The 15,932-nt window shown below is 39.2% G+C and overlaps 1 protein-coding gene across 7 annotated transcripts in view; it reads left to right on the top strand.

Moving 5' to 3' along the window:
• HSF2BP (heat shock transcription factor 2 binding protein) overlaps nucleotides 1–15,932 on the top strand; it is a 117,609-nt gene that overhangs the window by 13,662 nt on the left and 88,015 nt on the right. For all 7 annotated transcript variants that reach the window (XR_013926272.1, XM_080376967.1, XM_080376966.1 and 4 more), the window contains 3 exons: nucleotides 2,345–2,483; nucleotides 4,580–4,697; nucleotides 11,542–11,645. Coding sequence is in view for 6 of the 7 variants with exons in the window: in XM_080376967.1 (XP_080233093.1) it covers nucleotides 2,345–2,483; nucleotides 4,580–4,697; nucleotides 11,542–11,645 (361 nt within the window). In the remaining variant the exon portion in view is untranslated. The remainder of the gene's footprint in view (nucleotides 1–2,344; nucleotides 2,484–4,579; nucleotides 4,698–11,541; nucleotides 11,646–15,932) is intronic.

The following is a 15,932-nucleotide window of genomic DNA, read 5'->3' as shown; positions in this document are numbered from 1 at the left end:
TTTTTCAGTCTTTGCATGTAGGACCTTCATACAATTCTGTAATGCAGATTGACTGAAATGATGTTTGGGACCAATGCCGTTTGTGTCCATGCAGGTTGGGAAAGTCAAAATTCAAGCAGCAAACTTGAAATGTAACACAAGTAGTTTTCAAGGCAGTGGGGGAGAGTTGCCTAGTGTTGTTGTTTCTGCATTTCTGCGTAGCATTTCTGGAGAGAAATGGAAGAAACATCCAGAGAAGCAGCATGAGAGAGTTTGCAAAGGTGCCTACCTGCATGTGCCAAAAAAAGAATTAATTCCCATGAGATTCTTTTAGATGTCTTTTCAAAAAGCTTCAATCCGATATCCATGTGACAGGGCTCTCACACGGGAACACAAACCGAAGGTTTGATTTCAGAATGACATCAAGGCTTGCTTCAACTTGAGAAATTTTGAATGCTACGAGGTGGTCTGCTACTTCAGTTATCTGTTATGGTGACAAACTGCTTTATATTTTATGGCAGCACTTTTGCACATTAACTGATGTTTCAGCGCAGGAGTTGCTTGGACAGTGCAGGGTTCATTGCACTATCTGAGCTCAAGCACCTTAATGGCTGCTCTCGGAACTGTCCTTATCTCAGTGTCTGTGGGTGAGACATTCTTCAGTCCCTTGAAAATACTGTCAAGCTAGTAAGAGACTGCACAGGGTATGTAATGTTTACTATTTATAAACCTGATTGGTCTCCTCTGAAGTTCCTCAGACCTCGCTGTTAGTTAATAAATGGTCATTTGGAAAGAAGGTTCAGGAGAGAGGACATCAGTGGCACCTCAGGAGACTGGCAAATGGAAGATTTTGCTTGTTTTCTGAGCCACATACCAACTACTTGGTTTGTTTAGTATTCTTACTGTATTCCCGTGTGAATACATATTTTTGTAATGGTTTATACTAGTCTGCTACAGGAGGCTCTCTTCATTTTCTGTCACACCCTCTGCTGCTTGAACTATGCACTGCTTATGTTAAAATTGCCATCTTTGAGGTGTGGTGTCCATGTAAGTATAAAAAGTGCACCCAATATGTGCAGAAGTGCACTTTTTCCATCCTCTTTCCCCACAATTCCTTCATTCTTGTTATTCTGGGACCACAGTATCATTTGTGAAGATACTGAGTATTGGCTGACCCTGCTTTTTATGTCCTGTTGCTGGAGTCACCCCGCAGGAACTGTACATCTTTCATGTGGTGAATGTGCTGCAGTGGAGGAATAAATAGATATTATGAATAGCTTTGCACATCTTTTGAAAGCAGTACTTTTGACAAATATTAAAATTTTCAGTCACTTTGAGAAATTCATAAAACTTCAGGCATTTCTTGGGCTGTCCCATTAGGTTGCTGCTGGGAATGGCTGGAAGTTTCAGCTGCTTCATGAAGCAACTGGCAAAACTATTAAAGACACTGGGAAACCTGGCATTATGGGCTCGCCACTACACTATTTTTGTTATGAAAACCAGCATCCTCTGTGTGAAATGATGTTCCAGACATGTTTTACAGATCATAATTAAACAGAAACAGTTCCTGCCATCTTTCTTTGTGGGCTCTGTCTGCAACTCTCACCAGGCTCTTTGACCTGCCCTGAGCTTTGTACCAAGTGGCTGCTTCTTCAACCAAGATACCCCAAATAGAGCAGTATTCGAGCTGGGGGAAAAATAACATAATTATGGGCTGTACTCCTGTTTATATGCTCTGGTGTGATGATCATCCTCATGTGGCATTGCCAACTTAAATTCAACCAGTGACCCAGGAGAGACCTCTGTTTTCTTTTCTAAAGACATTCTACCTAGTCCATTGTTCTCCATCCTGTATTGAGCAGTTAATGAATCCTATTAGGATCTAATCAAGTTCTGCTTTTTTTCTGGGTGTTTCATTGGTTTTCATAGGAAATTCATGTCAAATCACTATGTCAGGCTGCTCTGCAGTCTACAGCTGGATGAGGTTTCAACAAAAGCTGCTGTAGTAGTTCAGGTAAATGTGAAACACCTGGTGCAGCAAAGCAATGAGATAATATCCTCACTTCTGAAAATATGCTTTAATTCTGCTGTTTGATACATATTATTGTGGGTTTAGGAGGTAAGTACACAATGGCTTAGTTTTATAAAATGTAGCATTATTTTCCATTTTCTTCTGAGGTAACTGTTTCAAATAATAGGGGATCAGACATGTCACATAGCGTATACCTGCTATTTTCTGTTGGGTTTTGAAGTTACTGAATGCTTTAGTAATTTTGTAATTTTGAAAATTGTCCAGGTTTACTGTAGTATCTAATAATCATAGTTGCTGTAGTGCATATCATGGTTTTTTTCTCTACACTTGCAGAGTAAAGTAGTGAAGTTTTTCACAATGACTGCACAGACCATGGAGAGCTTTGTGAAGTCACTAAGTGAAGACATGAAACAGCAGGATTTGGATTCTGATGAAAATCAGTTCGTGTTAGCTTTGGCAGGGATTGTAACAAGTAAGTTAACGTTATCTGTCAGAATAGAATTCCACATGTACTGGGAATTTCTATGTTGCGTTATATGTGCTGCAGTAAATACAGCTTTTCAAAGTTGGGCATTTAGTCCATGTTGATATGTTGGGTGACTTCCAAGTCTTTTATTCTAGATTTTGTCAGTGATATTTCTGTGAGGCATTGTACTTAAGGATTAGACAGGTAAGAGCCATTGAGTTCTGAAATTCCCTAACACATCCATTCAGTCTGGAGAAAAACAAGGACCATTCTGCTAGTCTTGTATGCTCACCTTAGTTTGTAAATGTCGAGCAGTTTACTTTCTGAATCATCAGTAATGCTAACTTCTTCAAGATGTATGAATTGCAGATGATGCAAGTAGATCAGGCCCATATTAAAGTTTGTGTTCAGCATTTTGAAACTGCTTAAAAATTTTGTTGCTGTCAGATGGACCTCACCTTCGCTGTCCTGAATCCATAGTATTAAGAGAAGTAAAAAGTAATAAACCTGACTTCCATACTAAATGTTTTCTTTTGGGGGTCAGAAAATAAATGGAAAATGATAGATCTATCTTACTATGCCTGCCCTTGGCTTGGAAGGCTGTGAGAAGTGTGGTAGATATGTCATCTGCGTCTTTGTGAAACTGTGCAGCTGTCAAAATAACATCAATGACATGATGCAAGATAGATGAAACAGTGGGTATTTATACAAATAAGTGAATCTTGCTTTAAGAGCTTTTTTGAATGTGTGTTTTTTGGTGTTGTAGCGTTGAAGATCGTAATAAAAACCAATATGTGATGCATTATGCCATTTGTACTAAGGCAGAATCCAGTTCACTCTCTTTTCATTGAAAAAACCCTGAAATAGCATAGCAAAAGTAAAGTCTGAACACAGAAAATACTTAAATGATGGGGATGGGGTTGGGGGGGGACAGGAGCGGGTGTGTGTTTGGGTTCTGCCTGAGGAGGAATCAGGATGGTGTAACAAAATCTTGCTTCACTGAAGCTGACTGAAATATTGCCAGTGAATTGGTTATTACCAAGATTTGTCTCTTCTAATTTGGGAAAGGAGGTTGCTGAAACTCAGGTGTGGTAAAGGATAGTCAGATGAATGATGTAGAAGGTACCAGGTTAATCCTCCTAGTTATGCTGTAAATTAAAAAGCAGTATTAAAAGAACTGAGGAGGTAGTCGTAAAGTGCCAAGTATTCAGAAGTTAGAAAACACCAGAATGGAGTTTTCAGTGCAGTCTTAACACATGCCAGTGTGCACAAACATTGCGGTAACAGTCTTTAATTATGTGCTGTGTCCATAGTACCTCTGCTTACTCTGAGATTAAAAAAGGTATCATAATGTATATGGATAGGAGAGAGCACCTGAGCCTGCATGAAAGTGGAAGAACTGCATCGTGCAGTAGATCCCCTAACTTGCCCTGAACAAGGAGGTCAGGGAGCCAAGTTGTGTTGCTAGTTACATACACTGTGGCTCATGCATTTGGAGGAGGCTTGGCCAGTTGCACAGTACAAAGAAGCTTGGATGGCTCAAGGTATACCTCTTGCACATAAGGATGAGGCAAGCATAAGGGAAAATACTAAAGGAAAGTATGCTTTGGAGCAGTAGTCTTTGGAAATGTTTTTGCCTTTTGGTTTGTGTATGAGTAGTGCAGTGCTTACAGAGACGTAGGAAAAGATCTTTTGAGTAGATATCCATGAGAGTTTTGGTTGTGCAATGTGCCAGGTATATTGGATTGAGCAATTGTAAATCTGCAATCTTGTTTCTTTAAAGTGGAACCTAAAATGGTCAGCTTTGCTTCAGGCCTATATTATTTGTGGATGAATCCAACCTTTGTTTCATAATTCACTGTGTTGCTATTAGGATAGTGGCCACTCTGAATAAATATTTAAATCACCAAAGTGGAATTATGAGGAGTTTGACAAGTATATTTTGCTGCTTCAGTATTTTCTATGTAGATGAATATAGTCTGAAGGTTATGTAGATGTCATAGTTCATTCTTCACAGCTGACATATCTTTTTCAGTGGTCCTGATAATTAGCTTTTGTTTTAAAATGTGATTTTTATGGTGATGTTTTGTGTCCTCTCACAGATGTGGCTGCGTTGGCATGTGGCCGTGAGTTCTTGGTTAATTCAAGTCGTGAATTACTGGACACAATGATGCACCTCCTGGGACACATGAAGCCGGGACTCTGTACCAAATTTAAAGTGTATGATACCTTTTTTTTTTTTCTTCTCAAATGAAAAGCATTATCTTGCAATGTAGTGATGACAGTAGTTTTCCTGCTGTCCTGTTATTTCCTTTCTGGGAGAAGAAACATAATTTTTGGAAGCTATTTTCACAGTAGCATTCCTTGCAGATATACCAGGCCTGGCTACAAGGCTAACTTCATCCAGATCTTGTGTCTCTTCAGAAGTCTCTTAAGCACCATAATATTGTAGAGATGAGCAGGCATGCACTCTTCTACCTTAGCAGGGACTCATGAGATGAAGGTCACGAAGGTGTGGGGTCAAGTTTTAGAACAAAGAGGATGTGGGAAATATGGACTCATATTTGTTCCCTTCCATTATTAACTGTAAAATGCTACATCTGTTTGGTGAAGAAAGTGATTTATATATCTTCTAAGAGCAAAAATTAAATTAATTTATGCAACTTAGTAGGCAAAAGCAACCATGCACTTACCTTTGTGAAAGGTACTGCCTATAAAGGGACTTTATGATACAGCATTGTAAAGAAAAGAGCATGTTACACAGTTCAGATGCTGGTAAAATTGTACTTTACATCTGATAGAGAGATGAACTATTGTCTTTGCGTTTTTCTCAGAGCTGTTACAAGCTGAGGATATATGGCCTTGACCAAACAAATTACTGTGGCTTGTTAAGTAGTTGCTCATCTGCTAAGCTGTGGGCATTTGCCCTGTACACCTGGTTAATTTGTTCAGGCAGATGGCTTAAGCAACTGTGGTGGTTTTGTTTTTTTGTTTTTTTTTTTTTCATAAATGGGACAGGGACACACACACACACAGATTCTCTTAAGAATACATACCCAAGCCAGCTGTCGCTGACAAACAGCAACCTGTCAGCCACAGTAACTTGACTGCATCCATGCACACATTTAGGCAGATTTTATGTGATAGGCATGAAATCAGGCTTGGTCTTTGGATATGTTTTGTCTTGCCTAACCTCAGCTGTCAGAAACCTAGATGTCAAGTATATGCTGTCTGGGCTCCTTCCCACAGTCAGTGGAAGGGGATGGTGCTGTCAGATGATCACTTGCTCAGCCCATGTTAGGGGGAATGAGTTGCCCTCTGAAGGTGCTTGCCTTTCCTCACTGGGTAGCGAGGCGTAAGCTGAATAGCCAGTGCTGTAGGTAGTGGTTAGATACTTTGATGTCAGTCATTTACTTTTCCCAAGTGTTGGGTTGAAGATCAGCACATAAAACAGGGTAGTTAACTCTTGCAACAGTGGTGGGGGTTTTGGTTGGGTTTTTTTTGCAAAGCCCCAACTAAAGGACTTGTATGAGAATCCCAGCTTAAGAATTAAAAGGTAATTTGTGCCTTCATGTATATAACAACAAAAAGAAACCACAACATGGAAAGAGGACCTACACTGTTTCAAAATCTATACAGAAAAAAAAAATGCGGACTTTATTTTGAAAGGAGGAGGGAGAGGAAGGTGTTCCTAAACACATACACACACACTCTGAATTTCAAGCAAATGTAAGTCTGTGGGCCCAGATAAATTATTTTTGATCATTTTAGATTGTATTAATGTAATTGGACAATGTAACTGGATTTGAGGGCCTTCCTTTTGAATTGATGTTTTTGGTGGTTTTTAAATTATATTTCAAAATCTGCATGCTTTGTAAAAGAATTATATATGGTGATATAAACTTGGCTGCCATACAGCAATACTGATAAAAATATACATAAAACAATCCCATGAAGCAGCTAGAGATTCAACAGGGGCCAGCCACTTAGGCTAACAAATTGAGTGAAGCTTGAAAAGAGGTTGAACAAGCTATTTGATAAATGAGAATATTAAGCATATGTTACAGTAGCTTAAATTCAGTGAAGTGATAATATTTTCAGAGGTTCCACAGAACCAGCAAGTTTTTTTCTTACCCTGAACTTGCTAGTTGATAAAAGAATTGGTGTATTATGACATTAGAACAAATGTCAGAAAGGAGATTTCTTCATGGCATTGTCATGGAATGAGGAGTCCTAATTTGCTCAAATGTTTTAGCACAAGATGTTCCTGCTCTGTTTGTCTTTCATGTCAATGCTCAGGTTCCTTTTTGTCTATGAGTTCCCTATGTGTCTTGTCACTGCTCAGTTCTTAAAACCTATTACTACACTAGATCTCTTTCCTGTCATTTTTGAGGATTTTACACTCTGCCAGCCCAGCAAAGAAGGGGTTTGGGGTGGGTTGGTTGGTTTGTTTTTATAACTATTCTCTGCATGTGAAGTTTTATAGCTGCTTGTTAATCTTGAATAATTAACATTTTCATAAGCAAATACGTCAGAACCAACTCCCTTTTCTCCCTACAGTAAGGAACATAAGGCAGTACAAAATGAAAGACAATTACAAGATAAGGATATGATAGTAACATAAACTGTAGTGAAATTTTGAAGTTATGTATAGATGGACTCTACAGTTGTAAATAAGGTTTACACACATACAGACAGACAGATTTTTACAACTATACCTCATGGATGAAAATGTCTGTACATTATTTTGGAAATGCAATGTGGTTTTCTCAAAACATCACTGTGGCGTTACATGGAAGGACTTAACTTAAAATATAGTCCATTAAAGAAAAAATTATTTTCAAGGATATTTTTATCCTTTTCTCAATTTTGATTTATAAATTGATTTACAATTATTTTCGAGTTTTTATTTTCAAAAATATTTTTCTGTGCTTCATAACGAATCAGGGGAAACTGTGAGTCTAATTCTTTACACAGGAGCAGCAAACAAAGCAAGCTGATAAAGAGGGTACTTCTCTTTCCTTTCCTAGTTCTAGCAATCCTGAGTTCTACTTGCACCAGTATAGAAATAAAAGAATTTACAAGGAAAAGCTGTCATTTATTCCAGCATTGCTACAACATCCATTGTAGTCCATAGTAGGTAATAAATATGTCCAAGGCATCTACATGAGTCCTGAGACTGAAATCTCATCAACGTCTTTGCTTTTCTGAAATAGCAGTGGTGTGAAAGACACTGGATTTTCTTCTCATTGGTGTAGGATTTGTTCAACACCTGTAATCATTAGGCAGTCAATAAACACACAGTTGTTCATAGCCATAATTATATTGTTAGGAGTATTTAACTTTGCTTTTGTAGCAGTTGAATGTAGCCAGTAAAAATACGTACTTTAGAACATATCAGTACATTTTATGTACCATTCCCATGTATTAAGCAGACAAGAAGGAGCTTTAGCTGTGCTTTTAGTTCTACGATTTTAAAGAAAGCATTGACAGCTATAGTAGTACAAGATGCTAATTAAATTTAGCTTGCCTAAATAGGAAGACAAAGAAGTGTATAGTTAAAAAGCCCTCCACATTAGAAAAAAAACCAGAAAGGATTGTTTATCCAGTACTTATGTGTGTCAGGTTTGCTTCAAAAGCACTTTTGCAATAATTATAGCAAAAAATACTTACTAGAATGTGCAAGTACTAGATGTGAATGTGGTATTAAATGGCCTCAAAATGCTTCTATGTTGTGCTTAGGTCAGTGTGTTTAATTAGTGGGGGTGGGTTATGTCTTCTGACGCTCCAAAACCACAGCACTTCCCTGGATCATCACCACCAGTCCCTTTTGTCTGCACAAAGCAAACAAGTGAAATAAAAATACAAACATAGCAGTATCTTTTTACGTCACTTTATTTCTAACTGCAAATGTCAAGGAAATTAAGGAGAAAGACATTGTCAAGAGATGTTAATATTTTCCATTATAAGATACTGGTTTATTGATCATTTTAATTCTGGCTGATTATAGGTAATTATGGCTGTGCTCCTTTGTCAGGGCTTGGGTTCTGGAAGTCAAGAGCTGCAGAGTCTATATGAAAGGAAGCTTATGGGCTTTACAAGCTGCGATTTCAGTTCCACGACACCCCTCACTGCTTGTCAGTGGCCACTAATGCAAGTAGATTTAATAATCTACTGTTTCTTCTTGCTATGCTTAAGAGCCTCGGTGATCAAACTGGCAGTGGAGCAGCGCATAAGTTATGTCTCTTACAGCTCAGTTTAGCCTGCAGTGGGTTACTTTCTTTCCTGCTTTGTGAAGGTATGCACAGAGTGTCTGAAAGTCTGCTGGTGGCATAGTAGCTTAAGCCATGAGAACTTGTTTGAGAATAGGATGTGAGGTGTGATGTCCGTTCAGGATAGTATTATTTCATTTTGTTTGAAAACAGTGGCAGTGCAGTGACATTCAGGTTTATTGCAATCATGAGAGATAGCAGCAGCCAAGCCAGCCCCACAACGGAGAACATCCCAGCCCATTCCTGTTTCTCTGTAATTGTTTTGTATGCAACCAAGCACTGAGCTGTGAGTGGGTATGATGACATGTTCCATAAATGTTATAGGAGCCCTGCTCATTCGTCTTTCCTTTTCTCTGTCCAGAAGCTTGACTTGTGTGTTAATCATCTTTGAAAAGAAATAAAATAAAAAGTAATAGCATCCATCATAGTACATCATAAAGTGTACTAATGCCCTGTCCCTCCAGCTACTCCAGAGCTGTAAAGATGATCTGCATAAAAGGTAGGACAGGAGAACATTGCTAGAAGGGTGAAAGAATTTGTAAGACAACTTCTGACTCCAGAGTACAGATTTTTTTTTTTTTTTTTTTTTTTTTTTTAGGAACATCAGGGGCCTCTTGGTTTAAAGTCCATAGTAAAGCAGTGATCTCATTCCAAAAGAGGCTGAGCATTAATTTGTCTTGTTAATGTTAGTGGGGATTTTTTTCGGGACACTTTCTACGTTTGAGTATCAGGTCCTATCATACTGGAAGTTAGAGGGAGACTGAAATAATTTGCATTAAGCTCACTGAGACTCTGCTTAGCTGAAAAAGAAGGTTTTATTTACCAGAAGCATAAAAACTTGTATCAGCATTGTGAAAGACAGTGTAACAACATCAACTGTTTGAAAGCAGAATTTATTGTTCAGTGGAAACTGCAGGAGATTTAATCCCAGTGAAGTGCTCTGCATTATTAGCTATTGTTCTGGATAGTTTTGGAAAGGGAGACTTGTTTTGAGCCCCAACTTGTCTGACAGTCAAAAGCAGCTAACAGTAAGTTTTGACCTAGGTACTTTATCTGCATAAAGAGGCAAAGCTACCATTTCTGTATGCATCCTCCTGTACATTACAACATTACCTCAGCTCTGTCGTGGCTGAGGCTGAAGGGGTATTGGTAGCCAAACCCCTTTTCACTGATGCTTTTCAGATTTTGCAAGTTACTGATCATACTGAAGCTTTTCATGTTTGCAATAACTTCAGCATGAGCCACCATGGGAGAAGCTAGTGGGATCAGCAGGCTAGAGTAGTTCTTTTAAAATGCAGAGCCTTCTCTAGCCTACCTGGTTTTCTCTCTGTATAAGAATTGAGACTTTGATTTAATTTTTAATGTGTGATGTATGCAGCCCCAAAATGACTAATGAACTTCCTATTTTAGGAGGCTGATAAATGAGGAAATCTTGGGTTTGGAAGCCTTTGAAAATGTGGCTGAAATTAACCATGTGCTTACTACATGTATTTTTTTTTTCTTGTTTACACGTAGATGTGCAAGGGACGGTCTTGGTTTTGGTTTGTCAGAGATGTCATCTTAGTTTTTTTCTTAATGCTCAATTAAGGAAATGTTTTCTAGCTGCCAGGCCCTAGATCTTCTCTGTTACCTGTTAGATAGGAGTGGGTTCTGTCCTCCTTCAACATCAATGACTGTAATAAAAGATCAAAAAGAATTATATTCTTGGGGGGGGAGGGGGCAGTGGCTTTCAGTGAGCCCAGATGTTATTTGAAAACAGTTTTGAAGAAGTGTGGGTGGCCTGTATCTGGTGTTGATCAACATGTTCTAGGACAAGAGCACAGTTTGCATCCAAATTGAATTCCAGTGTTATTGATATTAAAAATACAAATTTTCCACTAGTATGTTGAACACAATCAATCTGGATTCTGAAAGGCAGAGTAAATAGGAAAGTCCCTGATGACATTTTAAGGGACAAGCAGTCGTTTTGTTTTGCAACAGGGTCTCAGTTGATGGCCCAGATAGTATGGCCCTGCCTGGCTGCAAGGGGCCGCAGAGCAGGCAGAGCAAGCCAGCCTTGCACCCACAGCAGAAGGGACAAGTGGAACTTAGGAGAGAGTGTGCTAAGCTGAGCTGGGACTGCTAGTACCTTTTTTTTCCCCTCCTTCAGGCCCATCTCCTTCCGGATGCTTCTGTAGGTGTACTGAAGTTCCCCTGCCAGCAGAGACTACATTGGTGTTTGCTGTATATTGGCTATGTTATTACATCTGTTCCCATTTGGAGGAGGAACAGGAGGATACGTGAAAGAGGATGACTGGAGGGTCAGTGTACAGGAAGGCCACCGTTGTACAGCTGGTGGAGCAGAGACTTCCTTTGACGTTTCTAGAACTCAGTATACGGTCTTGCTTTCTGTGTTTCCTAGAGGCCCTTTAATCTGTCAAGGCAAACAGCTTGTTTGAGATGGTTGTCTGCCCAGTGGGGATCATCACCACAAAAGCTCTGTTTTGTAGGTTGTGTAGTCATGTAAAGCCAAGTCCTGGTTTTGCACATCTCGGGTAATGAATCTCACAGAATTTGATGAGACTTTCTTACTCTCATCTGGAATATTTTTCTGTGTGTTTGAAATATGTGACATAGCAGCAGAAACAAGGGTTTGCACAACATTGCTTATATATAATTTGTCTCTTTTATCAAAATAAAAATTATTAGAATATGCTTCTGCATCAGTACATGCTTAGCATTAAGTAGCAAAAGATGCTAAAACATGCAAAGAACTTAAAGGACATCACATTTTTTTTTCCTCTCTATTCTAGGCTAATGCTAATGTCACTTTACAATGTGAGTATCAACTTGAGAGGCTTGAAGTATATCAGTGAAAGTCCAGGCTTTATTCCTTTGCTTTGGTGGCTATTGAATGGTAAGTTGCTCTACAAACCTTGTAAATTATGACTTTGGGGATTGTAGATTGGCAATAGGTGTTGCAAATAACAGACCAGAAATTTAGATCTGTTAGCTTTTCCCACATTAAAAGTAAACTAAAAGGGCAGATAGGGGGAGATGATGTGCATTTTCTATATTTTTGGCAGTCTATGTAATAGTCCATTAACATAAAATTTAAAAATAGGGAATGGAGAAATTTGATGGGAGTGGATTAAAAAATGCCACCTTTAGAATAAACCCTGAGGGGAAACTATGTATCAGTCCACTACCACTTACAGAAGAAAACATTATTGCGTCCTGACATATTTTGGGGAAAGAAGCTAGCCTCTGTAACTACATTCACCTGTGACAAAATTACCCTTTCTACATCTGAAGAGAGGCCTTGTGCTGTAGTAGGATTTGGGCTTGCAAGGCTTGAGTACTATTCCCAGCTTTGCCTTTGGCCAGTGCAGGAATTCAAGGACATCAGGGACTTCTGTTGCCACTCTCAAGTACAAGTGACATCAAGGCTCTGCTTTTTCAGAGGCTTCGAATCCTTGTGTAGGAGCCAGCAGAGATTGGTGTTGCCAGTGTGCATGGGATTTGGCTGGCAGCTGTACGTACAGCTTGTAAGGGACAGTGAGGACAGCAGTAAGGACAGAACCATGACACTGTCCTACCTATAAGCTGCTCCTAGAGTTGCTCTGTCTTGGCTTTCTCAAGTTTTTGTGGCTTCTCCATGAGAAGATTTTGGTGTGTGGTTCATATGACTGGGGAGGTTGGTCATCTTGTCACTCTGTACTGCTGTGCAAAACCCTGGTAAAGTACAACTAGTAAATACTAACAGCAGCTGAAGTGAGAGAGGTTGCACCTGCTTTTTCAAGGAATTAATTTGGTATCGAAGTTTTGGAAAAGCTTTGATTTGGGTTGATAAACTGGAAGGTACTTGGTTTTGCCCATATTTCCCTCAGCTGTTTTACAGAAAATGTAGGTACTCGTGCTTTTCACCAAATAATGACCAGTTTTGCAATGCCATAGGCTCGCTTCTGACATCTCAGAAAATTAAGTAATCCTTGTAAGACTGTTGGAAAAGACCAGTGTTACAGATACTTTTTTTCCCTGTAGTTCAAGCAAAATTGGATTCTTAGAGAACACTGAATACATGGTCCTTTGTTCTGCTGTGCTTTTAACATGTTAGTCGAGATTTTCCTTTTACTTTATGTTTGGCTAGTATACACATAAGCTGTTGTTCTAGCAAAAAAACCAAAAACCAAACACTCTCAACCCCCCTGTCTAACTGTGAGTTCCCACATGTGCTGTTCTAAATGTTGTGATAAAACAAAGCAGCTAATTGTTTGATGCTGTCTGTTGTTTGAAGAAGGCTCCTAGGTTACGTAAGGGGATGAAATGGGGCGCAGTTTTAATTCATTTGCAGTTGCTAATGGAAAGACTACTCTGCATTTTGAAAGTGTTAATTGTGTATGGCTGGGTTGTAGAAGGAAAGATGGGCACGGCTAATTCCTTCACTTTTTGATAATAAAGTTCTCCAGCTATAGCAAAGGAGGAAGATTCTCAGATAAACCATGTCTGCTGGTTCAGATTTCTGACTTCAGAGGGAGTTTGCTTACCGTCAGGGGAGAGGGCTGACTAGTTTGTGTATCAGATGAGAGGTCAGATCCAAGACCCAATCTTGTTCCCATTGTTTTGTATGAGATCTCTGTAGTTTTCTCTACACTTAATCTATTTCTAAGTGTTTCAATGTGCAAAACTCAGTAGATTCCTCTCATTCTTGCTTCTCTCCTGTTTCTGTGGCCAGCATCTTCAGCTTCTGCTGGTTGTGGTTCAGCTTGTAAACACCTGGAGCTGCTGTAGTATAAAGTCTCTCTTAACAGTTTTTTCCAATCAAGAGAGTAGAGCACTACACTCTGCTGGCAGGGTATCCTGTATATGCTGTCTTCCTGCAGGAAGCTTCTTCAAAGAGTGTTTTGATTAAGGTTTATGGGATGATTGATTCGGCATTCCACAGTTCTGTAAGCTTTTATCAGCATTCCCACTAAGAGGGGCCCCAGAAATCATCCTCCAATTTTTTATTTTCAGAAAATCATCCTGTTTGCTTTTCCATTGTCAGTCTACAAGTGTCTTGTGACCTCAGCCTATACATCAAGGCCATTTTTCTCCCACTGGCTTGTACACAGCTGATAAATCCCTCAAATTTCTTCTCTGAATTCTCTGTCTGTGCCCAGTCTTCTTGTCCCCTGAAGAAGAATGTCCTTGCCATTAAGTGAAAGGAGCAAATAATTAACTTGATTTTCTTTATTCCCCTTTGTTCCTCTCTGAATCAAAGAGGGATTTGATTCAGGTTGTCTAGCAGGCTTTTTGAAGAGACAGAATTATGCCTTGACATTGAATACATTGGTTGTAAGAGATAGGAGGAAAAAAAACTAATAAAAACTTCCTCTGGAGTAAGAATGTTAACAGCAAACTGGGTTTGTTTGCCCTACTGTCTTCGGAAATTTTGGATGAGCCGGTATGACTTTACACTCACTAATAAGAATTCTTAATAGCTTGTTCTGCTAGAGGCTATACTGCTAATAGGAGAAAAACAGTAGTTTGACACACTTTTTGAAGGTAATGCAGATCTCTGTAGTTTTAGCGCTTTAAGAGGTGGGCTATTTATTTTTCTTTATTTTTTTCCACCTTTTAAAATTGTCTAAAATGTGGATATCCTTTAATAAGCAACACTAATCACTGAAGAATATACTGATAGCTTACGTAGTGTTGCGTTCTTGTGTAGGTATCAGCTTTGCCTACCTATATCTTCCCAGCCTCCTGCCAGCATAAAACACGTGAATGATGACTCAGATTTCTGTCCATGGAGCAGCTTCTGGGATCAGTAGAATTCTCTTCTTGTGGAGCACCCTTTGTTTGCAGAGCAGCTGTTCCCTTCTTGGAGAATATTGGCAGCTTTAATTTCCTCCATCAGCTGCTGTCCCTGGGCTGATGTCATGGCTAAGGGTTTCACATAACTTTCAGATTTAAGAAGCCCTGTCCTCAGCAATAAAAAATGAAGTTATATAATTTTGGGTAGAAATCCATCTGAGATTTGTCAATAATTTTTTTGGTGCTTTACATCTACAGGTGCAATAAGACTTTCATTCTGTAATTCCCAAAGAGGTAGACTGAGGCTTTTTTGCCAAGGACCTTTTGAAGAATATGATGCAGTCAGCTGAGGTATTAATAATAAAGACTAGATTTATATTTTTCATTTGTGATCATACAGAACATCTACCAACACATGGGTGCTGGAGAAAAAGGGTCTAGGTTCTTCTCTGGTGTTTGTTTTGGGTTTTGTTTTGGTTTGTTTTTTGTTTTTTTATTACTATTATTATTATTATTTTTATTTTACTATTCTGTATCTTTATTTTGGTTTTCCGTACTCTTCTTTGAATGCAGCTTAAAAAAATGATCTCCTTGGATACATGAGAAAGTGTGGAATTCGGAGAGACAGTGTCAGTGACACTTGTCATCTATAGCTGGGAAATTGCTCCAGGTACTTCATTAAACAAAAGACTACAAGAGAAGTATGACTAATTTTAGATCTTGCCCTTCAGTTTCCTCCACCCCAGTTCCACATGGAAATCTAACCTTGTTTACCCAAATTCTTTGCAAATGACTGTCTCTGTTATAAATGCCTGCATGAAGCACATTCTCATTTTGCTAATGCTGCCTACAACCTTCAATATTTGCTTTTCATGACTAACCCTGACCGTTTCTAATGCCTTGCTTTTCTGTCTGAGTTGGTTTTGGCTGTGAGAGTTTTTGAAAATTCAGGTTATTTGCATGGCAGCATGTTATTTAAAAGACATCTGAACTAACAGACTCCCCCCTGTTTATAAACTGATGTCTGTATTAAAAAAAAATTTGGTTCTTAAATCAAAACCTCAGTTACCAGCCTTTCAAGTGCTCAACAGTTTCATACCCTTCAGACTATGAAACTAATCTTAAAAAGAGGATTGCCCTTCTTGTCCTTTAAGACCACATCTATTTTCTTAAATGTAAAGATGTCAGCTCTGACGCAGGAAGTCCCTGAACCACAGTTAGCTGAGAGGCTGGAAGAGTGGCTGGGGGAAGTTTCACTGATCGCTTGCCCTTTTCCATACTCTTCTGGAAGCAGCTGCTGCAAATGATACTTGCCCAGATGGAGCTCCGGCTGCGTGCGGTGTGGCTGTCCTTGCCATCTGTGCAGGAGTTTCTTGACTACAACCTTGCCCTGCCTCACAGCAGA

The sequence above is a fragment of the Falco punctatus genome, assembly GCF_963210335.1.
Source record: "Falco punctatus genome assembly, chromosome: 2".
Lineage (NCBI taxonomy): Eukaryota > Metazoa > Chordata > Aves > Falconiformes > Falconidae > Falco > Falco punctatus.
The sequence above is the reverse complement of the archived record's forward strand: the minus strand, read 5'-3'. Positions and strand labels throughout refer to the sequence as shown.